This window comes from Cryptotermes secundus, unplaced genomic scaffold (assembly GCF_002891405.2).
Source record: "Cryptotermes secundus unplaced genomic scaffold, Csec_1.0 scaffold766, whole genome shotgun sequence".
Taxonomy (NCBI): domain Eukaryota; kingdom Metazoa; phylum Arthropoda; class Insecta; order Blattodea; family Kalotermitidae; genus Cryptotermes; species Cryptotermes secundus.
The window spans coordinates 556250-583760 of NW_019727791.1; the positions used below are offsets into that span (position 1 = coordinate 556250).

The window sequence follows — 27511 nt, forward strand, 5'->3', positions numbered from 1 at the left end:
AGGGAATTGCGAGCAGTACTTGACAGCATTAAGGAAAATGACTTCCATGGTGCTTTTGAAGCATGGAAAAAACAATGGGATCACTGCATAAGTTCCCAAGGTGACTATTTTGAAGGAGATGGCAGCCAAAATTAAGTTAAGCCAGTATCTTTTTTAACCTAGTCTGGTAACTTTCTGATAGTACCTCATAGCTACCCACCTCTCCTCTACATATTCTTAGAAGTCACAAAAACGTATAGTGAGAGAAATAATCACATCAAATACTGAATGTATTTTACAGACCACCTAATATCTTGAAAATATTTTGCACTGACTGGTAAGAAGAACTGGATATGTAGGAGCTCGAAATGTCCCTTCCCCCACAACACAATAAAAATGTAGGTGTCTATGCATTTCTGTCTGTTATAAGGACAGGAATGAAAGTGAAATACAGCATTACTAAACAATTACCCTGTACAACACAATCTGAATTTTCTGAAACACAAAGTGATGCTTATAAATCCCATAAATAAATTATATTTTATTAAAGTAAATGGACATTGGTGAAACTTGCCATACAATACACTAAGTTCTTAAGTAACAACCATTTACTTACAATGGCACTGACATAGAAAATTTAAACAAATGCTAACAATTTAGAAGGAGTTAACAATGAAACAGTCTTCTGTATCTCCTTATGCTGGAGAAAATTGTTTACCATAGTGTACATTTACAAGGTGTGTCCCAAAAGTCATGAAATATATATATATATTTTTTAAATTTATTGATGATATCGGTACAAAGTGTTAATATTCTTCAAAGTACTGTCCATGAGTATCTACACATTTTTTCCACCGACTCTCCCATGCCCGGTACGCCCCCTCAAAGGCCTCGATGGGAACCTCATTTAAAGCTGTTGTCACGGCCGCTTGGATAGCCTGAATGCTTTAAAAACGGCGTCCTTTGAATGCAGTCTTGATCCTCAGGAACAAAAAGAAGTCGGCCGGAGCTAGGTCGGGGCTGTGGGGTGGCTGCGGCAGCTCGTCCGTCAACAATTTGGGGACCAGCTTGGCGCACACCTTTCGCATGTTCAATTCGTCCATAATGATGCGATGCACAATGGTTCTTGGAATGTTCAGAGTGTCGGCAACAACCGGACAGTCATTCGACGGTCAGTATTCAACAAATCATGCACACGATTCACATTTTCATCGGTTTGGCTTGTTGATGGCCGTCCAGAGCAGGGGTCATCTTCCACTCCTTCCTGGCCCTCCTTAAACTTCTTCACCCATCTTGTAACTTGCACATATGATAGAGCAGACTCCCCATAGGCTTGTTCAAGCAGTTCATGAGTTTTGGCAGCTTTTTTGTTAAGCTTTGTGCAGAACTTGACCGCCCAATGTTGTTCGAAAGTATCCACCATTGCGCGCCATGACGTGGTCGCAAAACACGGGTGCACTAAATCAGCAATACTGACACCTCCGATGCTCGAGCAGACTGACATTGTTCGCACTGTGAAGCTAAAGGCCTCCCTCCCCCTAACCCAACCGGTTCCAGCGCGCTCCGACCAATAGGAGAGCGGGAAAGAAATATATTTCATGACTTTTGGGACACACCTTGTACAATCATTATTTTCTACTTCCAGGGCCTAAATCCTGACCCACAGACTCAAGCACTTTTGCACCTTTGGATGCTGTCACCAGGTAAACTAACAGGTTTGCTTATGAAAGCTTTGGCATTTACATGATCTTACTCTGTAAACTACATTAATTTTATAAAATACATTTTAGAGCAAGAGAAGAGTAAGCATATGTAGACCTAATTAACTGCTTCGGTGGCATTCCCAGAAATTATCTGTGATTTACTTTCTGTTCCTATTCAGTATATCTGAGAACACTTTTGGGCTCAGTGCTGTATAGTACCTGTTATGTCCCAAAATTTCTTAGGCGACATGATGGCTTTTGCACATTTTCTCAGAAGACAACAGCACCACATGGAATGTCATGGCTTCTGGATGCAATAATGATGGATGTTATAAGTTTGAAATAAACTGAGCTTTAAGTCACCACTGAAAGGATTAAATTTAGCATAACTTTACATATTTTCCACATTTTCATAGCTTACCAGTATGAATACTGTTATCGTGAAAGATAACCACAGCATTTCTCCCACAACATAAGACAGGCAATATGGCTGATATTTACTCACACAGATAATCTCACGGAATTCATAATTTTAAGAACGATAATGAAATGATGTCTGTGGACAACTTTAGTGTGGCTATGCTGTTTAAGTGTCCTCCTCATACAGGCTATATTAGTTTGAACCAAAAATTATGGGAATTATGAACTGAAGATGCAGTAGAACTAAACCATATATAATCCTGCTGGCAAAAAAATCATGCGGGGCTATTTTCATATTTCTTTCAAAATCAGCTTTCAAGCAAAACACTCTAGTCTGTTACTTTCTTATTCTGTGTAAGTTATGTGAAACCGTAAAAGAAATGGTTGGATATTAGATTTGGAAAAATATGAAAGTCATAGCCTGCTTTATGGTACTATTCCAGCATTCAGCTGGGGGAATGAGGAAAATCACTGAACACCAATACAGTTACTAGCTGAGTAACTAATATGTAATAAGCTTAAACTTTACAATTCTAAGATTCATACTATGAAACTGACCTCAGAGCAGGTACAGACACCATGAAAAGCACTCTTCAATGTTGACTTCCTTCACTCTCATATATTCTCTACTGATGTTAAGAACACAAACCAAAAGATTTCATAGCAGGAAAAATTGAAAATATTAATTTATTAACCTCTGTACAGGGAATATCTGATGCTGATTAAAAGCAGAACTGAAAATGCAAACCCCTGTAACAGGATATTATTTATGTTCATGACAGGAATATCACATTAGCTAAAAAAATACGTTCCTACAGAGGACTGAACGTGATACTATGAGTAGAAACTTCAATGTAATTTTCAAATTGACTAGAGATTAAACAAACATCATGGCTGTGTGGTTAGCACTTCTGCTTCGTCTTCAGGGGGTCACGGGTTCTAATTTTGACCTGGATGTTACCTTCCCTGAGTGATGTTTATGGCTCTCCTCAGTCCCTCCAGGTAAATGCTTGGGTAGTATTTCAAAACAGATGATGACTAAATCCACATTCTTTCACATTCCTATTCATAATCTTACCACTTGACGCTATGTAACCTCTGCCATTAGAAAAGTGTTAAATAGTCCAAGGATCAAATAAATTTGAGATTAAATCTTAAAAATAATAACCATGTTCCTTGATGTGCTAGGAGACCAGGCCTCTAGTGTTGGATTTAATTTCTTTCTTTAATTTAATATCACATTTCTAATGCAACGCTTATGTAAGGGACCAAATTTTTAAGAAGTAATGTAGAGTAGAGAGGGATGTAGTATGAGGTCTGATGACAGAATTCAAGCAGAACAAATATGTGTGAGAGGGATGCCAGGGAGGAAAATCAATATTTATTAAGAACAACTTTCCAAGGTCATTGGGTTGACTCTTGCACCTCATACTGTAAATACTCATCTTTGTTTCTTGCATTTCTATAGAAGGCCAAAGGCTGAGTGGTTACTGTTGGTTCTACGATATTCTAATGTACAACTTTCATATGCAGAACAGCCGACCTACAGATTTCACTATCTGTAGTGAATGAACATGAGGTTCCAATCACTGCAATAGTCTCAGGAATACTTGTTCTAAGCCAAGTGTAAATCCTGTTTGAATTCTTACAATGCAAGTAATAGGATCCCAACTTGGGCACACAGTCCATGAACTTTCATATCAACAGAGGAAAATGTCTCAGTGTTAGCTACATTCCAATATTCTGTCTTAACTTTAACCTTTAATAATGAAATATTTGGTAAGTTTTCACCTATATCATTCACCTCGATCATTTACTCTCATTTATTCACAATAATAATTTTGATTATGTAAGATTTGAGGCTTTCACGGCGGTGACTATGAAGAAAGCAGTCTTCTGGGATTTGGCACCGTGTATATGTGGTGTTAACCGACGTTTCGGAGGAACGTCGGTTAACACCACGTATACATGGTGCCAAATCCCAGAAGACTGCTTTCTTCAAAATTTTGATTAGTTCTGATATACAATATTATAATGAGCTCCTACAACTTTCTGGCCATTTGATAAGCTATAATTCAATGATATCTTTTCCAACATAGATTACTATGGCAGATAGTTGTCACTACTTTTACTTGCTTACTCTTCTCAAAATAAAGTGTGTTATATTTATAAATCTTGATGACCTACTGATATGTTTGAACAAGTCTATGTGTGCAACACATCACTACTGACAGGATATTATGGGTACTACACAGTTCTCTTTAGAGCTATCATATAGCATGGCACAAAGATTCATTGTTCATAAACACATTCCAACACACACTCATGCACATACAGTTAAACAAAGGCTGTGCAAATACCATAGTTTAAGCTTCAAATCAAACATATTCAGACTTCTTAAGAAGAAAAACAAAAAATAATGTTAAGATCACAATGTATATCAGAAAAGAAGAAATCATTAAATGTCTACTGATAAAAATAGTTACTTTACTCAAATTTTAAATTGTTTTCACATTGAATTCAAACTTTAAAAAAGGCTACTAGATATTTACACATACCCACAGATACTTACAAAACATTCAAATGAAATTAATTATAAACTCTTAGAATCAGTGTTCATTTCATATTTTATAGCACTGGTCACAGGTTGTTCTCAGAAGCCCTTGTAGCACAAATGGAGTGGACATGTCCAGGTTGTAAACATTATTTACTTCAGGTTATATCTGCCCACTTGCTTATATTGTTTCTTTCAAATTCACCATCTGGTGGCACGTGCCTAAAACACCATAAATTTTATATATAGGACTTGCTCCAGCAGCAAAATTGATGTTGCATGGAATACAGAAAGAAAACAATACAAATTATATTTAATGTATGATGTTTGACAGAACAGGAGCTGGAATAGCTCAATCAATAAAATGACTAGGCTACAGACTAGATACCAAGGAATCAGGGTTTGATTCTGAGCAGGAACAAGATATTTTTCGCTTCACAGCATTAAGATTACCTCTGCTGCCCACCCAGCCTTCTGTCAAATCCTGAGGCTTTTTCCCTCAGGGATAAAGGGAAGGTGACCACTTACCTCCAATGTGTCAAGGTTAATAATGCATGAAACTCTATGGCCACTCCTCTGTAAGTATTCATGGCATGGTGTTTAATTAACCACAGGGACAACTTTACCTTTATCTTATCTTATTTTACAGTATATTAACTTATGGTGGAGAATTCTAAGCACTGAAGAGCTCAATTGAAATCAGCAGATATTAACTTTTGCAGACACTTGTGAATCACAAGGTGCAAAGTAAATTAATTTCACAAATAATGGCCTTAAAAGGAAACGGTGTAAATGATAGACACTAAAATTTTGTCATCTGGCCCTTAAAAAGAGTGAAAGAAGATATGGCAAGATTAACAAATTTAATGGGCATAACTTAAAAACCTGGAACAGGATGACTAAAAACAGTGTTTAGAGGGAACTTGTATTAAGAAAGCTGATGCAAGAACAGCACAACAGCTGCATAAGGATCAGTTGTATACTCATAAACACAACAGAACCACCCACGAGTGAGAGAATGTAGTTTCCTCTGTATGATCCTTAAAGCAAACAAAAATCCTTCATGTGGAAGTCACTAATGCTGAGAGTCACAAAGTTCTAGCAGGAGCATACAAAGGAAAGGTATGTTGAAAGTCTTCTGGTGTCAGATAATCATGTACCGTGAGTCTATTTCTGAGAGTCCTATATTGAAGGAGGGGAGAGATGAGAAGATTCTTGACTGTTTACAGAAGGAAATTCATCTTAAGCATCTTGAAATGTAAGCATCCCAAAGACTGGGCAAATCTGTGAACCTACATGAGAATGCCCCAGTACATTTCAGTCAGAACTTATGCAGCAGTAACTCACTGGTCATGGTACTATGGTGCCACCTAATCCATTATATTCTCCCAATGCAGAAGAACAATATTTTGAAGGTAATGGCATCCTAAGGCTCCTAAATGTTAATGAATCTCATAAATGTTTTGAAGTTCTCATGAAGAATGGTATCATTTATATCATAGAACTTACCTTCATTATTGTGGGCAATTCATGTTCAGCAAGATAGTTGTATGGCATCATGACTGTTTGCAGGATGGGAATTTCTTGACACTGATACATGAGATGGGGCGTCTCCATCGTCGTTTTGTACCACTTCCCCCTCCACGTCGATTCATAGTGCCATCTCCCATTACTGTCTGCCTGTGCACTTCTAATTCTTGTAACTTCCTTTCTTCTGAAATGATGTCAACAAATTCTACTGATGAACAAACCCACCTCAACAAAGCATATACAAAGAACATGGACAGGGGGGCTCACTGTACTGAACACTGCAATTCACCTAATGAGTTTCCTAAAATAACTTGGTCATCTGTAAAATGTACAGTGCCTACATTCAAATTTCTTTTTATAACCATGCTTGCCATTTTCTGATAATGTCTTTCATGTCGAATATAAATAACAGAAAAGAAATACTACTTACTGGTTTCCATTCTAAGTACTCTGGTCCAACCTTTACTGCTATCCAGCTCATTTTACAAATATTAAGTACTGCAGTAATTACTTCATGTAGTAAACTTAAAATTTGCATAGTGGGGGGTGGAGTCCAGCTGGGTCCACTCGGCACGGCGGCCACTGCTTGGCCTATTGTAGCCTGTCCTAAGTGATTATGATGACAGAGAATTTGATGGAATGAAGATTGGCAGGGGAAACCGAAGTACTTGGAGAAAACTTGCCCCAGCACCACTTTGTCCACCACAAATCCCACCTGAACAGATCCAGGTTTGAACCCGGGCCATAACAGTGGGAAGCCAGCAACTCACTGCTTGAGATATGGCGTGGCCCCTGCTTCATATAGTATCTGACCAGTTTATAGGATTTCAAACAATATTTTTCTGTCAACTCTGCAAAGACTTTTTTTTTAAATCTATGAAGGGCTTGTGGATATGTACACTGAACTCCCCGCATTTGTTATCATTACCTTAAGAGAGAATTCCCATTTGCACAAGACATTCTTTTGCAACAGCCATTTTATACTTCATCTGTTATTTTGTTAGAGAATTTACACCTTTTAATTTTCAAAATTTTGATATACATTTCATATCTGGAATTAGGAAGACTAATACCTCTATAATTATCAAGAATTCATATATTGGATAAAAAGTAATGCATGTTGAAGTTTGTGAATATCATAATTGTAATATAAAATTGCTGTGTGATCTGCCTGGCATGCACTAACATTTCAGATATGTTTAGGAAGTGTGCAGTTAAATATAATTGCAGTTAAAATTCCTTTTCTTAGTATTAGGTGGATATAAAACAAATACTGAATGACAATTCTGTGGAAGGTAATTTGCATACTTAGCATACCTTTATTAATGTAATATAATCTTAACCTATCTGCTAATCAGAAGACAGTGTCACAGCAGTGTCCACACAACTACAATTCTAGCCCTCTGGTCAGAACAATCTTCATGTCCCTGTCCTATAATTTGGAAGCTCCTGGTTAAGTAGTTTATTTTGTGTTCAATATATAGGGACTTCATTATATGTCTTCTTGCACAGAGATAAAATGCCACAAAAAATAGTACACTTCAATGGGATCTTAAGACTTTCTACAGTAAATCAGTACCTTCATTACAGACAGATCTGTCTGTAACATTCCATTCTTTACTGTTTTATAATATTAGAGCACTCTACCACTATGCAAAACATCGTTTAAAAAGGAAAAAAAAATAAAAGGTAACAAAGTACTCTATCTTACCATTTAACTCATGCTCTGTGATATATTCTGTATGATTCTCAGTAGTGGCTGAATCATCTCCATAATGATATTCCATTAGATATGGCAACACTGTCATTGTGTGAAACTCATCTCCACGTAGTGGAGGAACAGGAACATATTCTAGAGTCCTTGTTGGCTTGAGTGTAAACCAGCTTAAATAACAGACAATGTTAAATTTTACAGTGTCTTTTCAAGCAACATGAGTGTTAGAGTGTTATTTCTTACAACAAACATTTTTTAAAAAACTTTTACTTTTTACGGAAAGTTTGTCCACTTTGGTGCATACACTGTCCACTATGGAATAATGCATGCTTTGTATGCAGACACGGAGGGTAGTTACACTCTGAATAAGCAGCTAGACTGCCAAAAAGTACTGATTCTGCAGCTTATGAATTGGGCACAGAATTTAAAGCCCTCCACTATATAAAACTGTTCCAAGCTTCCAAGCCTTGGAAATGGATTAATTCTCTGGATGACCTGGGTGACATTTTCAGGACACAATAATTGGCATAGATATTTTTTTTCCAATGCTGTCAGTATCCCAGACTATATATCACTGAATATTATGGTGACTGGTGAATAATAAATAAGAAGGGATTTGAAAGGAAACAATCATGGCCTAACTGAGGTACTACCCAGCATTTGCCTGGATGCACTGAGAAACTAAGCACCCCACAAATACAACTCTACAGCATTACCACTGCACCAACTAGCCTGGTGCTTCTGATGTTAAGTAACACATGACATATGCATTATAACAACACCCGACTTAAGGAGACTGTGTTGGATTAATCATGCAGCTAAGATATGAGAAAAAATAAATACTGCAGAATCCTGGTGAGGAAATCTTTTATGTAGGTATAGGTTTGGATTAAAAGATGGGAGAATGCAATTAATTTTACATACATTCTGAGAATGTAAACAGAAGAGTTATTGAATCTATACCTTCTACACCATAGCTGACAATCACAATACAATTATTTATACAGAGTACATAAGCCAATGTTCTTAATCTCGTTTATTTCTTGGATTATAAAACAATGCTATGTCAACTTTTGAGTTATAGAGCATCAAAAAGAAACGGCAGTTGAATATTAATTGAGAAGCATGTGAAGATGGCTGTGGTTTTATTTTTAGCATCTATTCTGGAATTTGTAAGGAAAGATAGTGTGAAGCCAATCATGGTTCAAATAACCATCAGTATTTGCAGATGATGCCAGTGTGTTAATCTCACATGCAAATCCAATTATGTTTAGAAATACAATAAACTAAGTATACAGTTTACTAGATGACTGGTTCAAAAAAAACTTAATGTCTTTAAATACAATGAAAACATATTATATAAACTTTACTGCAAAAAACCAGGTATAAAGGGATATAGGAGATTTAGTAACAATTATTACAAACACAAATCATACTAAATTTCTTGGACTGACCATTGAAAACGCCATGACCTGGGAAAGACATATTGATGAGGTAACAAAGAAATTGACTACAGCCTGCTACATGATCAGAAATATAAAACCAGTAGTATCTATGAAAATATTAAAAAGTATCTACTACTCATATTTCCATTCGGTTATGACGTATGGCCTGATATTCTGGGGAAACTCATCGCATGCCGAAAGGGTTTTCAAATTGCAAAAGAGAGCCATAAGATTGATCAAAGGCTGTGATCTTAGAGAGTCATGTAGAGAACATTTTAGGGATATGAACATACTGCCCCTAAGATCACAGTACATNTCCTTTTATACATTGGAGGAATATTTTAATAGATGACAATGGCAACATTATGCTAAGGGTAATTTATATATTTAACTTTTTAATTTGATTTATATTGCAAACATATTGACAACTGCTTGATTTATAAGCAAGATGAGTTCATACTACTTGACGATTTCTATATCTGTTGGTTGTTTAAACCATGTAAGGATTTTATGGAATGTGAATAAATGAATGAATGAATGAATGAAGTATAAATGCACAGTCAATCAGCCCAGGTTCAGTATTTAACTTTAGGTTCTTAGTCTTCAACATCGACATCCTGAAACTAAGCAACAAACTCCATGATAAGAAGTTTCCTGCATTTTCGGTAACCCAGAGGATCAATACTGTGTTCAAAAAAGCTCACCACAGGATCCTATCCTTAAGCAGATTAATCCAGTCCACACAATTCATATCCTGTTTCTTGAAGACCATTTCATGAATGTCACAGTCAAGTAGACAGCACTCCTTTTCCATATTCAGGAGGTTCTAGGTTCAAATCTTGGCCTGGAAACCCTTTTTTCCACATCTTTTCTAGTCCATTATTCATTACCATCCTACCATTTGATGCCATACAGTCTTGAGTTACTGACAGTGTCATTACATACACCATACATAAATAAATAAGAACCATTTTAATAATATTTCTATCTAAAGCTAGGTACCCCAAGTGGTCTCTTCTTTTCAGGTTTTACAACTAAACCTTCCTATCCATTTACCATGCATGCTACATTCCCTGTCCATTTGATCCTTGATTTGATCATCCTAATTATATTTCTCATTATGCAGTTTCCTCCAACCTCTTATTAATTCCTATCATTTAAGTTAAAATATCCTCCTCATTATCCTGTTCTCAAATACCATCAGTCTATATTCTTCATTTAGGATGACAAATCAAGTTGGATTTGTATGAAATAAGAGGTATAAAACTCTAAACTTGTATCTTTCAGTCCTTACATTTCTTGACAAGAGACAACAAAATAAAAAATTCTGAGCTAAATGGTAAGAAGCATTTCCCAAATTTAATCAGCTCTTAATTTCTTTAATTAATGTATAGTAACTGTATTGTTCCAAAACATCTGAAATTGATAAGTTCCAACAAATTTATTGGCTTTATTTATATTATGGTCTTGCCCTGCAATCTGGTGGTATAAGATGGATGTATACAATACTTAGTTTCCCTTTGTTTACTTTCAAGCATGTCTCCTTACCTGCACCTAATATGGGTTTTTTTTTCCCCTTCTTCTTTATTACATTTATGATTTCCTGAACAGATGTCATCATTATGAACGAAACTCTATCAACAACTCAATTTCAGTCCTAACTGATTTTCTTACCCCTTCCTGATGATGCTAACTCATGGAACACGGTCCTTCTTGATATGTTAATAGTCATTTGGCTAGTCAAACAATTCCTTGCCTTTTATAGCACACAAAGGTTGATTTTCATGTTGAAGAGAACCTACCACTGATGCTAATCCTGAGCCAAACAAATCCAGTTCTGAACCTCATACCCTATTTCTTTATGGTCTGTTTTAATATTAGCCTTCCATCTACACTTCAATCTTCCAAATGGTATCTTCCTTTCAGGTTTTCTGACAAATCCTGTATGAATTCCTCATTTCTGCCAATGATTCTGTGCAAACCCACCCCCCCATCCTCTTTGATATGTTTACCTTGTTCCACACAAAACTGAAAAGAAATGCTGATAAATTATTTTCTTGTTTTAGATCATTCTGAATAGGAGATACAGCAGACAAATATATACCTTTATGGACTTTACTATAGCTGTTGAAACATACGCTGATTAATTTAACTAGCTATACAGGTGTACCATATACAATGTGGTCTATATATATACTCAATGCAACAGTGTATAATATTACATAAAACTGTCATCAGAATTGTAATGTTACATCTACAGAACTGGTGGTCTGCCATAACAACATATTTTACTCACTAAGTATAAGAACTTTTAATATGTCCTAGTAAATTAATATGACTTGCACTTTATTGCTTCCTCACAAATAATCTGCACAAAAATTAGTTTAATGCACTACTCACAGATGTTGTCGTATCTGTGGTAACGATAGTCTTTTCTCTGGGTCCTTCTGCAGCATTCCTTCCAGCAAAGCACGCAAAGGATTTTCAATTTCACTTGGAATACTGAATTCTCCTTTCCAAATATTTTCAAATAATCTATAAATATTGTCACCCTCAAAAGGATAGAGACCAGTTGTTATATTGTATCTACAAAAGAGAGCATAAAACATTAAGTGAAATTAGTATATTCCAAAAGAAAAGTTCCATTTTTCATTATGTTTCATAATGCAATACATTAAACTCCTAACTGATCAATACACACAAAAGTGAGAGTAAGTTCAGCCACACCATAGCTCAAGTGGTTAGTTGCTGGCTTCCCACCGCGGCGGCCCTGGTTCAATCCCGGGTCTGGTCAAGGGGGATTTGTGGTGGACAAAATGGTGCTGGGGTGGGTTTTCTCTGAGTACTTTGGTTTCCCCTGCCAATATTCATTCCACCAAATTCTCCATCAACATAGTCACCTGGGGCAGGCTAATCAGTGGCTGCCGTGCCGAGTGGACCCAGCTAGACTCCACCCCCACGAAGCAAAAAAAGAGAGAGAGAGAGTTCCATGTAGTAGTTCTTGTGAATTTCAGTCCCACGGTAGAGCCAACATTTATCATGTCCTAAAGACTAAAACACTGACTTCTTGCAGAGGTATAATTTTTAAAATATGCGACATTTAAATAGATATTTAAAAATATAACCTTTTATGATTCCTCTGATCAAAATCTGTCAACTCTCTCTGACACTGGTTTGATGTTTACTTCACATAACCCATCCTAATATTTCTAATCATTATGAATATCTGAGGGGAAATTCACAACTTTCATATTCACAGTTATACATGAATGCCAACTAAATTACATACTGTTTATTTTATTTATTTTTTAATCAATTCAAAGGAAGAGATGACCTGAGTAATTTAGTATGAACCAGAAAAGTTTTTATGTTGCAGTTTCAAATAAAACTTTCACAGATAAGCATGGAAACTGATCTACAGCATTTGGATTTCTGACTGCCACTGGAGGAAGCAAAGTGCAGTCCTCAAAACAGTAAAGAAAATGAAATAAAAATAAAAAATAAACTAAGAAGCCAAAACTCCCTGGAACTGACAACAAAGTTTCCTTGTGTAAGGCAAACATGGCAAACAGCTCTTCTGTATCAATGGAGATGGTAATAAAAGCACAATAAATTACAGGTATTTTCTATTCTCTATCCTAGTGCTTCAGTGTCACACTAACTAGAGTTTGTTGAGCCTCTCTCTGTACAAAAAAAGTCTATTATCTTTATTTTGAGTATAACTTTATTAACAAACTACAGTAATAACACCACATTTAACGGTTTACAGTTTTCTTCGTCATTTTAACATGGTGTATCAACTGCTGTGGAGATGTAATGCTGAATGAAGTATGAGAGGAAAATATAGATCCATAAAATGGGATGGATACAGAAGGAAAAAACTGTGGTAATATTCCATCATTCTGGAGATCATGAGGTACATAATAATTAAAGTTAGCAAGAATATAAACTGTATACATTTTAAATCAAAATCAGACATGTTGCTACTGGAATAACCCACCAAGTTCTCACAATTTATATACTTGGAAACGTAAGTAAAGAATCCACAAAATTTCATCCCTACGTTCAAAACACAAAATTCAAAGCAGAGAAGAATTACAAAATAAGAGTAATTACACTATCCACCCCTCCCCCCAGTATTTCTAAGCAATATATGATAAGGGTACAGGTTAATTTGTTAAGCATGCCATGAAGATGTACAGGGCAGTGGAAGACCTTGGCAGTCTTTTATAATACTGTGCATCATATTACTGATTTGATATCTGCTTCAGCAACATATCTACATGAATTCTATTAAATAATGGCACTGAAACTAGTACCTCAATCCTTGTAAAACATGCAATAAGAATACATTTTCATAAAAAAGAATATAAATTATCATTATGGAAATGTAGGGAGTGTACATATAACTTGAGATTTTCACAGTAGTGCTTGTTCAAACTGTGGTCTTCAGGGCTGACATCATGTAATCTTGCACTGTACTGTATTGTACTGTACTGTGACAAAAGAAACAATACTGTGGCCCTGAAAAGGGACACTTTCCTACCTGTGGTTCCCACTGGCTTGGACCGGACTCAATTTTCTTAGCCCTTCCCATGGGTTTCAGTGACCACTTTTCTTGCAACCTGACAACATAGTCAAACCAATTCCTTACCCTACACACTTCAACCCTGAAGATGGAGAGTATGTTCCTCCAAAACATCAGTATCCGCCTACAGACTACAAAGTGCCACAACCCAGATGACCACGATCTGACTACAGACTGTAGGATTTATACTATAAATGCATGCTTATATTTTAGTGCACATATATATAAGTACCACACATGAATAAATATAATAAAATACAATGTACCAGAAAATATTTCATGTTTCTTTTTTAAGTCAAACATAAGAAACTTCTTGAGTTGCATGCAGAAATATTATAAATCAATTTCAAAATACTGCAAATGCAGAAAGTACCATACAACTGAAAACTGTGACTGAACATCTTTCAAGTCTTACAGAGTAACACCACTACTCCAGATGTCAACTTTGAATCCAGAAAATTTTTCGTGACCATTTGCAATTTCAGGAGGTTGGAATGCAGGTGAACCTTGTCCTGTATAACAGGTATCATCCTCAGCGAACATATCCAGTGCCTGTCAAGAAACACAAAGCAATCACAAATCTACATCAATCACAGACTTTGTTAACACACTCAGTATTACTGCGTAAGTCTCATGCATTATAATGGTTAGTAAAATATGAAACTAAAATGCAGTCACTGATTTAGGTCTGATTTTTCTTTTATAATTCTCTATTTAGTCTTGATGATAAAAGGACAAAACTCCACACATTCTAGACTTCACAGAGAAAAGGGACAATCAATTTGGGTGAAAGAATTTGTGAAACTATTGCAGAGGAGAGAAAGTTTAGTTCTATTTCTGCTCAAAGAGTGGACAGAAAAATCATGATAGAAGCAGCAAGAATACAAGAAATTCCAAACCAGTTTCTGTATATAATGAAACCTGGTACCCCAAAATGTAACAAAAATCTATATAATTCAGGTAAAGTCTCTTAAACTGCTGTTAAAATACTTTATTATGGACAGGCAAGCAAACATTAGTGGGAAAGGGAATACAGTTGTATTTTAAAATATTTTTTGTGTAACAATAACTATTATGCATGATACAAAATTAAGGATAATAAAATACCTACCTCTGCAACCCCAAGGTCTGAAATTTTCAGTGTTCCATCAAGAGTGAGGAGAAGGTTTCCTGGTTTAATATCTTTGTGAACAATTCCTTTACTATGGAGGTATTCCAGGCCATCAACAAGCTGGCAGAAATACCTGATGATGAAATGCAAGTCCAATATTTACATGCTACATTAACAATTTAGAATATAACTGTTCCCTTTAATCATCATTCCAAGACATCACATAAGTTTAGACTCACATGACAGATGACATGACAAAAAACATGACTGGAAATGTACTACTTTTATGTCTCTTTTGCATCAAAGCAAGTCACTTTATAAAACTAGCTGTTAATTTGTGCAAGAGTGACATATAACCCAGACTTCTAAAGAAATTCTATGACCTGGCTTTATGTCCTTCATGAATGCAACAAAATATCCTACTCTGAAAGCATTAATGCATTGATCTATACCATGAATGGCACCATCAATGTCTCCTCCCACCTCAATTTGTCCATGGGAATCACTGATTCTTTCTTGATTAATTTACATTCTCCTCTTTTAAACATTTCTCTATCACTGAAGACAAACCATACTCACTAACCAGGCCCACTGAAAGCTCATTAATTTAGCTTCGTTGGCACTCAAGGCTGTTGAAAACACAACTTCCAGATGTTCCCCTTACTTCAACATATCTCCTAAAGATATATTAAATCATCAATGTGAAATAAAATATACAATATCTTTTTAGTTTTTGCTCTTTACACAAAATGTATAAAATGACTGGATAAGAGAGAGCTTGTCTACACTGCATATTTTATCTCCAAAATTACTTAATGGATTTCATTTAGGTCTAATTAAAACTGTGGAGCTAACTAATTCTTCTTTGTATCAGAGAAATATAGCCTCAAGATGGTGGTGACATGTTCCTCTGATATGGCAGTTGACTCTCAATAGGCTACACAGCCTTACATCCCAGAAGATGGGGACTCTTCATAACCACCACTGTGAGAACCTCGAACCCTACGAACTGAGTTTTGTTTAACTACACAGAGCAGAATCTTCCTTGAAAAGCTTAGTTCTGCATCTGGACAAGAAATATCCTGACTTTTATAGAATCCACAGGTTCACATAATCAGAGAAATATAGATCCAATTTAACATGGACTCATTCAGTACAGTGACCAGGCTACATGCCGGATGACCAGAGAATCACAGTTTGATTCTAAGCTGGAGCATAGATTTTTCTTTTTAGCACCATATCCAAGCTGGATAAGGGGCCCACCCAGCCACCTATTCAATGGGTACCAGAGGCTCTTTCCCTGGGGCAAAGCAATTGAAGCATGAAGGTGACCACTCACTTTCATCTAGTGCTGAGGTTAAAAATGTGTGGAACTACATCTCTGCTTGCTCTTATATCTTTCATGGCACGGTGCTTAATTAAGCATAGGGTCTATCTTACTCTAATTTACTTCATTTGACATGAAGCTCAAGCTGGACTTATTTATTTGTTCAGAAATAGCTCCCTGTCCTAAAAATTTCTACATATAAAATCTAACTAACTCAATGGAAGAGTCATCAACTACAAAGAGCAGATGTGATTGATATGTGATAACTGGAATAAACCAAGAATGAAACACTGTGGCAAATCAGTATGAGAACAGAAGTTCATGACCAAACACTGGATTTTCCATACTGCAAGAGCTCATGAAGATTTAATGGCATTTCCAAATGTGACCAAGGATTATAGAGAACATGGACCATTCCACATGAGCAGGTTGCAGATCACGGATTCAAAGGGTGGACTACACCAGCACTTACACAGTGAGTAAATTTTATTCTGTACATTTCCTTTCTGAATTAATGCTCTATCTTAAATCTGTCAGAACCTCACAATCACATACAGCTGTAAGGTCTTTGTTCTGGCACTTTCCACAAGTGGACCCAATTTCAACAGATGTCCTTTGAAGTGACATTGTCCTGCAAGTGAACCTGCCTCACATCTCAGCTGGCTGTTGTTTATTTTTAATAGTAGAAGATATAACACAGCCCAAAATTTTGGAGAATTCTGTGAAACTTCATTCCATGAGCCAAAATAACTTGTTACATAGGCAGTGCTCAATTCAGAAGATGTAATGTTAATCTTAAGAAGAACTGAAATATCACTGAACTAAAAATTACAAAAGTTACCTTGTTACAATTTACACAGTAATAACATGAACATACCCATGTGCCTGCCAAAGTGGAAATTTCTTTTTTGGTGTACTCTCTAACATATCCTGGAGACCTCCAACACAATATTCTAATACCATGTACATTTTCTGTTTCTCTTCATTACATAAGACATCAACCAATCCTATCACATTCTTGTGCTTCAATATTTTAAGAAGCTGGATTTCCCTGAAAATAGTAATATAACATAAAAGGCTATGCCTTAAATATCATACAAAACAATATACATGACAGTCCACTAAACTAAATACATGACACAATTTAATGGATATTTGTAGTCCATATACTTCTTCCAACAATTCACTTACACATATTATTCCTTCACATCTGTGTGTAACCCCCTTTCAAGAGAGAATTGGTAATTAATGTGAAAGTGTTAATAAATCAGTGATACAGTTCCTTGAGTCCGTCAGGTTTTTGATTATGTGGTAAGCTGTTTCAAATGTCTGACAGACTGCACTACCTGTATGGTGTTTATCTCACAGGCCTCAAACGAACATTTTCCACAGCAATTCTGTCAGTATTCAGGGTTATATTCATTAACAAATACAAAGTGAAAATCTGGGCCTATTCATCTTCATTACAAAACAGAAATTAGATCCTTCATCTTCATTACAAAACAGAAATTAGATCTCCTTCCTTTGCACTGTACTGAAATATGTTAGTGTTTCACAGATTGAGGGTAGTTCAAGGCCGACCAGGACTTTATTTTTTACAGAAAGAATATATATGCCTAAATGCCAAATTCTTGCTCCTTTTCAAGATATTCTCCCTTTACACTAATACATTTTTTCCACTGTCTTGGCAAGTTACTGATGCCAGCAGCATAAAAGGTTTTATCCTGACCACATAGCCAGTTCAAGGCACTGCATCTGAGTTCATTGGTTTAAAATTTCTGTCCTCATAAGTGCACTTCCATTGGTCCAAACAAATGAAAATCACCAAGGGCTAAGTCAGTGGTGTAAGGAGGGTGGTTTATGATTTCCCAGCCCACTCCTGCCAATGTCACATTCATCAAATTTTCCATATGCATACAAGCATTGTCATGCAGAATGATCATCTTGTTTGAGTTTCCCAGGTCTTGGTGCACATCACTCTGAAGCAAGTTATGAATGAACTGTTACACCATGTGGAAGAAAATCAACATGAATCACTCTTTCTGAATCCCAAAACACACCTGCCATGATCTTTCCAGCTGACAGTTGTCTTTTGAATTTTTGCAGTGGTGGATATCACTTGTGACACCATTCCATACTGGATCACATTGACTTTGGAGTGAAGTGGTGCCCTCACATCTGATCAAAGGTCACTATTTACTCTAGGAATGAGTTTCCACCAATTCAAAATGGTGCAGATGTTCGGTAGAAACAGCAACACATTGTGCTCTCTGGTCGAAAATGTTAACATCTTCGGGACCCATCAAGCAAAAACTTTCTAGAAAAATAAGTGTTTATGGATAGCTTTATGCAGTATCACACACTGTAATTTGCCTTTTCCCAAAATCTGCACTTCAACATAGCAAGTGTTCAACACTGCATACAGCTGTCAACTGAGACTTCTTTATGGCTTTCAGAAACTTACTGTACCAATCACAGACACTTGTATGTGACAAGGTTTCTTTGCCATACTGCGCATGTAACCTATGGCAAATTTCTTCTGGTTTCACTTCATCATTCATTAAGGATTTGATGACACAGCACTGTTCTACACTAGGAGTGACAAGATCTGACACTACCTTGTCATACCTCTAATATGCAGAAGTGGGGCACATTGCCACCTAATGGGCAGTAAGTGCAGTGTTGTCATCAACTGTTCATAAAAGAATTTTATTCTTCTGGTGCCCATGTCTTCAGGAAAAGAATAAAGTCTAAGTTAACTTTAAAACACCTTGATCTAAAACATATAAGTTCTACTGAAGTTCGTGTAACGTACAGCGCTTCAAGAGTTACTATAGATTTCAGTTTACATTCCTCCATTCCTACTCAATATATTCTGTGTTTAAAGCAAATAACTAACAAGTCAAGAAGAATGTGGAAATTGGATGTGTGAAATACGGTATCTGCAGAAAATCAAAATTCCAGATAGACCATAGCTAGGGCAAGATTTAGAAACTGTTACTGATCTATATGCACTGACTTCCTTCAGTGTCATGCAAACTAGCTATGCCCATTCCCCTCATGTCTTGTTCATGAGGCAAGCTGTGACACTGAAGTAGTGACAACAGCATAGAATGAAACTCTCTGGTCATCACAGCAGTTCATGGTGTACAAAGATTAACTACTGTTTATATGTATATGTGTTAACTTATGTTAACAAATGCATAATTATCATAACTTACAACAACGATATTTATTCCCTCCAACAGCATGGTGCACAATGGGCCTAATTAAAAATTAGTTAAATTGAATTTTACAAAATGTCAGTTTACACATTTCAGTAATAAAACCCAGTGTATCACCATTACACAGCCATGTCTTGCAGAGGATGGCTATGGTTCCTGTGAGCAAAACTATACCAGAGTCAAGAATATCATCTGTTTTGCAGAGTATACTGTACTGTCTGAAGAATGATGATAGTTGCATATGATAGCGCCAATGAATCGTGTACTTGTTCTAAAAGTTTGTGCTGATAGTATATTAATATAATTATTGATCTTTTGGGCATTATCTATCATGTCTTTTACTTAAGTGTTTTGGGATTGAACTCTGTATCTGCTTCTCAGGAGATAGGAACTAGCTCTATGAATTGGGTGCCACTGGATAGGCTTGTTACCTAAGGGCAGAGACAGAGTCAAGTCTCTGAAATGTTTTAAATATATATAAAGCAGGACAGAAAACGTCCAAAAGGTCAATAATTGAATTATACACCTAATTCATCCACACAGGTTGATGGGTAACACTTGAATAAATATTTCAACTGTATATACAGAAATAAAACATGAAGTGAAACAGCATAGATCTGATTCCATGTACTATACACAAACAACATTTTAATAATAATAATTGGCACAGTTCATGCAAAAAAAAGTCATTTTGAATTCCCAGTATTCTTAAAACGTAATCTTCGATAACAATTTTAGATATATGACATAAAAGTACTTCATTACTATTTTGGATGGATGTTCCCAACACACTGATGACAGGTTATTATAACTTACTAATCACCGAATTAAAAATCATATTCACTGATTCTGGCTATATTACATAGTTATTTGGTGTTTACCTTTGAACATTCTGTTCACCGTTGGGTATCCTCCGTAGCTTTCTCTTCTTTAGAATTTTTACAGCTCTCCTACAGAGCGTTTCTGAGTCTAACATTTCCTTCACTTTACCGTAACTACCTTCTCCTAACAGATCCCCCATCACATATTTCCCTATCATCTTGCATTTCTTTTTCTTGGTTTGATATATAATTTGATTAGAATCCACTCTGTGGAAAAACATATTAACCTCTGTATCTTCATCATTTAACCAAGTCACTGGCTCCAGATCACTAACATTATCAGAGTTAATTTCTTCTTCGTCCAATCTAAAATCTTCGTCTAATGTCATCTCCTTGTCCATTTTTTTAATTAAACACTTACAGTACGTAAAATTTATCACATTACCGGTTCAAGAGCGAACAATCATCAACCATTTTCATATACCATAACCCTATTTCCGAAAACAAATGAGAGAGACAAAAAACAACGGCTACCATCACGGCCATCACCGCCATCACGGCGTGCCTGATCCGTGCTTCAGACGGCTATATGTCGACTCGAATATATATATATAGTACCAAAAAAGAGTTTTAATAAAATCCGAAGTTATTGGAACTCATTTTATTATAGTTTTAGAACAATGTACAGAAACAGTAACACAGCGCAGCGGTTAAGTAAAAAGCTTTGATGATAATACTTAAAGCTATGTATGTCATATTTATTCTCGTTGGATAACCTTTGATAATGTAGTATCGTTGAATTTTTGAGCGGAAACATAACAGTAATACAAATAATGGCGGATCCAGAAGAGGCAGCTGTTTTAGAAGTTTCTTCTGAATGCAAATCTACACTTCTAAAGAAGGAAGACAGTAAAGATACTGACATAATGTCAAATTATAGCACATCCCTGGAGGGGTCTGTGGTAATATCAATTTAATCACTACACGAGTTGCAGTTAATACAAGAATGACATGCAAAGAGCAATGCGCCTTTAATTATATTTTGCATCTTTGTATATAGTTTGTACCACATCTAATACGTAGTTAACTTGATTGTAATTCATAACTTTTATATTCAACTTTCAGGTGGCTTCGCCATCAATAGAAAGTTTCTCCACCCTCCCTGATCAAGAAATGTCAGAATTTGGTTTGGATACACGAGATCTGCAAGTGAAAGTTGATAATCCACAAAAACATCTTGACACGCTTGAAACATATATCACATTTCGAATCACAACAAGGGTAATAAAGTAAAACTAAATTATTGTTAATATGTGTAAGGAATGTCATGACATGCTCCGATTATTTTTGGGTGAACGTGTAAAATACTGTGGATTTGTGTATTAAAATGAAACCCCAAATTGCTGACTTGTTAGGGAGCATAGATAACAATATTTATGTTGAAGTAAGGCCTGCAAGTTAAATATACAATCTGATGTACACTTATAGTACACAATGCCATCACATGTATACTGTGAAATGACACTTGTTGAGTGGCTTGAGGATTGTCTTCTGTCCATATTCTTATATTTTCGGTATTGACATGGCTGTAAATAATATAGGTAAAGAAGGAAATACAGTAACACTGTGAACAGAGGGTACAGCATATGTTGTCTCCATTCAGCATGCAGCTTTCCAGTATGATTATATCTCTTCGCACAGCTGACAAATGTAGTAAGAGCAATACAGTAGCACATGAAAGTTCTGCTTATTCAGATCTTTTCATCTTAAAGTTCGAATTAATTATTCTTGCAGTGAGCTCTATGATTCAACGGCAAGTTTTTGTAGTTTAATCCGTAATGAAAGTACAGGGGATCTACACCCAATGCAAAGGAAATTCTGCGTCGTTCCCTCTACAGTCATGAAGTAAACTGTTGCCATGCTATTGGAAGCAACATGTGTTCTGTCTCACTTTAACATCATGTATAAGTACAGAAAATTTTGCATTGAACAGGTTTATGTTGCTCTCCTTTTCTTTTTTAGAATCATTGGCTTGTCATTTCTTATTATCTTATTAAACTGAGGAGCTCTAACAGACTAAAATAAAATGTAAAATGTTATGCAGCAAAGGGTTACGTACATGTAGAAGTAGTTTTTGGGTAAATTTGGAATCACTACGATTCGATGTAAGATGGAAAAAAACACAAAAAAAAAACTGAATAGTAATAAGGACATGAACCGGAGAGCTGGGTTCACAAGGAAGTAAAAGAAATTCCTGACTAATCAGAATGTTAACACGACAGCGGGAACCGCTGACAATACGGAAGGGCTATATGAAATGTGTCATAAGCACTAAGGAATATGAAAAATGCTGAGTAGGAGGAGGCGGCTTACCAAAAGAGTCAACCCCTTCTCGATTGACAACCAATAATCAAGCTACACCGACCCAAAATCACGTCAGGGTAGGAGGACCCCTATACCCGGAAGACAACGAGTCAGCATAGCAGAGGTTATAAAAACCCGAGACGACCCATTTTAGGGGCTCTTTTTAGCTCTTTTTAGCTTCTTAGCTTCTTAGCTTTTTTTGGCTATTCGATTCGATTCTAGTCGGATCTATTCTTATTAATGTCATTATTACATTAGTACCTCAATTGTGGCCATGAGTGGACGCTGGATCGTGATGACAAGCCTTCTCNATTAAATCCTTTTTATGGAGCCAGGATAGCACGGTCTGCATAGCAGTGGGCTGCGGGCTGAACGGCCGGGGTTTGATTCCCACCAGGGAAAAGAGATCTTTTCCTTCTCCACAGCATCCAGACAGTCTGGGGCCCTCACATCCTCCTACCCAATGGGTACCAGGGGCTCTTTCCCCAGGCGTAAAATAAGTAGGGCATGAAGCTGACCACTCACCTCCATCTAGTGCCAAGGTCAAGAATGGTGGAGCTTTACCTCCATTCCCAAAAGGTCATGATTGCTTGGTGCTTAATTAATTAAGCACAGGGAGAATTTTACCTTTTTGACACATTTTAAAGTAATGTAACCTGTGAATCCTATTTAAATGTCCAATAGGGCAAAACTACCTAGGAAACGTTGAGTCAGACTTTTGAATGACCTCTTTGTCCTTCCACTGTGCCCACAAGTCAGAATTGGCATTAGTACATGATGGGCTAAATGTATCAGTTTGTTGCAGTAAAATGTGTAAAATTAAAATTTTGCCTGTTGTTCTGTGTAGATGGAGAACCCATTTTGAAGAAGGAATAAAGAGTGAAAATAATTTAAATTACATACCAGTATTTTGGGTCAGAGAGCCTAACTAACTAATGAACTATACAACTCCTTCCATGGAACTGAGTCCTTTAGAAGTAAACATTCACTTAGCTACTTAAGAATTTCCTGATTTTACATATAAGTCATAGGTTCATCATCATTACCGTGTTATAAAGCGCCTATCACTGATCTGTACCCTGAGCTTGCCCATACCCCACCTATCCCATTGCTCTAAGATCAACTTGTGCTGTCTGTGTGAGGCCTGATTATATATTTTATTGGAGTAAGGACGTATGATGTGTAGTCATCATGAACTTGTAATGTGTGACATGTTTTATATCCAGCCTTATGGGGAGATGATTTGATCCAAGAACTGAAAATAAAAAATGTAATATAATTTTGATATTGTCATGAAAACAACTAGGTCTTCCTAGTGGTCTCTTCTGGTTTTCTCATCCTCCTCAATTTGATCGTTCTAACTATATTTGGCTAGGAGTAAAAGTTATGAAAGTCAACATAATGCAATTTTCTCCTGATGTATCATTGCTCTTGGTTCCATATATTCTCAGCACCCTATTCTCAAACACCATCAGTCACTGTTTTTCCAATAATGTCATAGCCCAAGTTTCACACACATACAAAACTACAGGCAAAATTATAATCTTGTATATTTTAATCTTAATATTTTTAGACAGCAGGCAGGAAGGCAAGATTCTCAAGTGAATGTTAGCAATCATTACCAAAATTTATTCTGTTCTTAACTTCTTCATGAATCAATTTTTGTTTTTTTGCTGTTCTCACATATTTGGATTTTGCTGCATTTTGACAGTTATGTTAGCTATGTATATATTATGATCTTGTCCTGCAGTCTGTTGACAAGACATCAGCATATACTTCGTTATCTCTTTGTTTACCTCTAGACCAACTTCCTTACTAATGCCAGAGATTTTGTATTTTACTTCACAATATATGTGTTATCCGGCAGTACATTTACACCATTCATATTCAATCCCAGCTGGTTTTGTTGGACCTAGATGTGTATTCTGAAGCAGAGTTGTAAAGCAGTGGTGATAAAACATCTCCTTGTTTCAGACTATTTTGCATAGGAACAGAGTCCTAATTCTCTTATATTATAAAAATTATAAATATTGTGATCATAAGAAAATTATCCTAAGATTTTATGTTGCAGTAGGTACACTTGTGTTGTTTGCAGTCATACTCCTGCATTTATCTGGTAGAATGTTATGAGTGCTTAAAATGTTAAAATATTAGACAGGAAATAAACTGTCTTACATTGAATGTTCATGTCTATTTAAAGTTACACGAGGGCAAGATGTATTTGGAATGAGACCTTAAATAATTAATATGTATATTCTTACACATTGATTCTTACTATGTTTCGAAATACAAATAAGTACAGTCAAGGGATTAAATTATGCAAATATATTAAAACAGAAGAAACAGAACGCATGCCAACCAAATTAATTTTCCACCTCTTCACTTATCAAAGGGGTAAGTGAAATATTTTGTACAGTAAATTTCATAAATTACCAAATAAAGACTGGGATATTTCAAAATGTATATTACTGGCTAATACAATCTCCGGAACCCTTATTTTCAAAGTATCATTAATTTGGCTCATCATACAGACAAGATGTGTATTTTCAGAAGATATTTTAATTTTCAGACTTCTCGTGCTGAGTTTGATGAAACTGAGTATGTTGTTCGAAGACGCTATAATGACTTCATTTGGCTTCGTCAGAAGTTGGTTGAGGCTTTCCCAACTCATCTCATTCCAGTGAGTAATATGCAGCCCTTTGTCTTTGTGTATGAATGTGTCTGTGTCTTTGCAAGTGAATAGGCTATTATGCATGTGTTTGTAGTTCCATAATTCATTAACACATAGCAGACCAACTGTTTGGATACCCATCCCATCTCTGGTTCTTGGTTAGTTTTTAAGAGAAACATCATTTTATAACAACAGCAACAAATAATTTTAGTTCTTAAACTAATGTACATAACTGAGCAGATGAGCATTAGAGAAATCTCCATTGTTGAGATCTGTTACCAGGCAATGACTGGCGAAGACATGAAAGACTTGATGTGTGCTGAAGTACAGTGATTTGTACAGTGTGTAGACGTGTGAAACTGTTGTAGTTACCTGTAGTTTTGAATTATAATCCTTCATTAAATCCAGTTACCAATCCAAACACTGTTTAAGTCACTAAATTGTGACAATATTTTTTTGTTCCTGCACACTTACCAAGAGTTTTGAATTGTCTACAAGCAAGAAACTGTTGTCAGTCAGGTCGATTTAGATCATCCTGCCTCTCCTTTATTTCTCCTTTCTCCTACAAGTAGCAGGGGTGATATAAAATTATTTACTGTGGTGATATCATCCTACTAGGAAGTTGCAACATTTTTTTATGAACTTAAATAATTTATGGCAAAATTTATTCTATTTTCTTACTTCTTTTTAAAACAAAATATATCTTTGTGTTTAGCTATAATTCATTGGAGGTTGTCTGAACTCTTACAGCCGCTGCCTGGGAAGCACACGCTAATTGCTCAGCTGGATCGTTATTCCAAAGAGTTCATTGTGGCACGAATGGCTTTGCTTCATAGATTCCTGAATCGTGTTGCTAACCATCCTGTGCTGAGCTGCAACCAAAGCATGAAGGTGTTCCTCACTGCTAAACCATCAGTAAGTTCCAGCATTGGTATTGCAGCACTATATTCTGCAGATTCCAGAGGGTTCTGACGATGGTGTGTGACTTGGGTTTACTGGGTTTTTGGAATTTGTCCATCCTTTGGTATTCTAAAGAACACAACATTTCAGAAACTGAATCTGTTTCCAGTCCTCAGTTGGGGAGGTGCAAGAAACCTACTCTGTTGGGTCCAGTGGAAGGGGCTAACCTCGATCACTTTCGTTCATTCATTTATTCATTTCCTTTATTCTCCAGATATCCATTTTTCATTTCATTTCATTTAAATTCTTTAAATTCAATAAATCCTTTTTGGTGAAGCGTAGGATGTTGAACAAGTCACAATGAAATCAAAACATACACAAGACCAATTCATAAAATAGAACTCAAGTCACATACAGAACAATCATAAAATGAAATTATACATAGTGATAATCAAAACACAAAAAGTGGAAATTGTTCAAGTTAAAATCGATTAAATTACAACCCATAAAAGCTTATGCAACACCATAACATATGCATTTCACAAGCTTTCAATATACACAACATACACAAGAACAGTTCATAAAATTGAACTCAGTCACATACAGAGCGGTCATAAAACGAAATTATACATAGTGATAATCAAACCACAAAAAAGTGGAAATTGTTCAAGTAAAAATCGATTAAATTACAACCCATAAAACCTTACACAACACAACAATAACATATACATTTCACAATATACCAATATTAAAATATACTGAAAGTTCAGTTAACGAATGCAGATATAAAATATGTTAATTACATATATCTTTTTCATTCATTCATTTGCATGTTGATAATATTCATTCATAGAATAAAAGGAATGATGATACAAAAACCTCTTTAGTGCTGATTTAAAACTTTTCTCCTTATTAACTAACATTTTTATTGACTGAGGGGGACAATAAAATACTTTTATACCTCTTATATAGGGTACCCTTTTATATTTTGTCAGAGTCATGGCAGGCATATGTATATATTTGTGAACTCTAGTTTTGTATTCATGTAGCTTGCCATTAATAATAAACAAGTTTTTATTAGTCATTATAAATGAAATTAATGAATATATATTGTGACATGTTGCGAAATCTGAGCCCCCCCCACACCAGCAGTGACGCGG

At 35.9% G+C, this 27511-nt stretch overlaps 2 protein-coding genes across 5 annotated transcripts in view; one reads left to right on the forward strand and one right to left on the reverse strand.

Moving 5' to 3' along the window:
- Nucleotides 1-4081: 4081 nt before the first annotated feature.
- LOC111865009 (serine/threonine-protein kinase STK11) lies at nucleotides 4082-20959 on the reverse strand. Its single transcript, XM_023852692.2, has 8 exons — nucleotides 20477-20959; nucleotides 17249-17422; nucleotides 15045-15177; nucleotides 14349-14485; nucleotides 11746-11931; nucleotides 7898-8070; nucleotides 6166-6370; nucleotides 4082-4878 (listed from the first exon to the last, which is right to left on the reverse strand). Exons 1-7 carry the CDS (start codon nucleotides 20815-20817, stop codon nucleotides 6213-6215), a joined length of 1302 nt encoding a protein of 433 aa, XP_023708460.1. The 5' UTR covers nucleotides 20818-20959; the 3' UTR covers nucleotides 4082-4878; nucleotides 6166-6212.
- A 34-nt stretch (nucleotides 20960-20993) lies between these two features.
- LOC111865013 (sorting nexin-7) overlaps nucleotides 20994-27511 on the forward strand; it is a 32399-nt gene continuing 25881 nt past the window's right edge. The window contains exons 1-4 of one of the 4 annotated variants that reach the window (XM_023852704.2): nucleotides 20994-21163; nucleotides 21542-21697; nucleotides 25350-25460; nucleotides 26202-26366. In XM_023852704.2, coding sequence (XP_023708472.1) covers nucleotides 21590-21697; nucleotides 25350-25460; nucleotides 26202-26366 — 384 coding nt within the window. In that variant the 5' untranslated portion in view covers nucleotides 20994-21163; nucleotides 21542-21589. The other 3 variants (XM_023852705.2, XM_023852702.2, XM_023852703.2) reach the window with 3 other exon arrangements.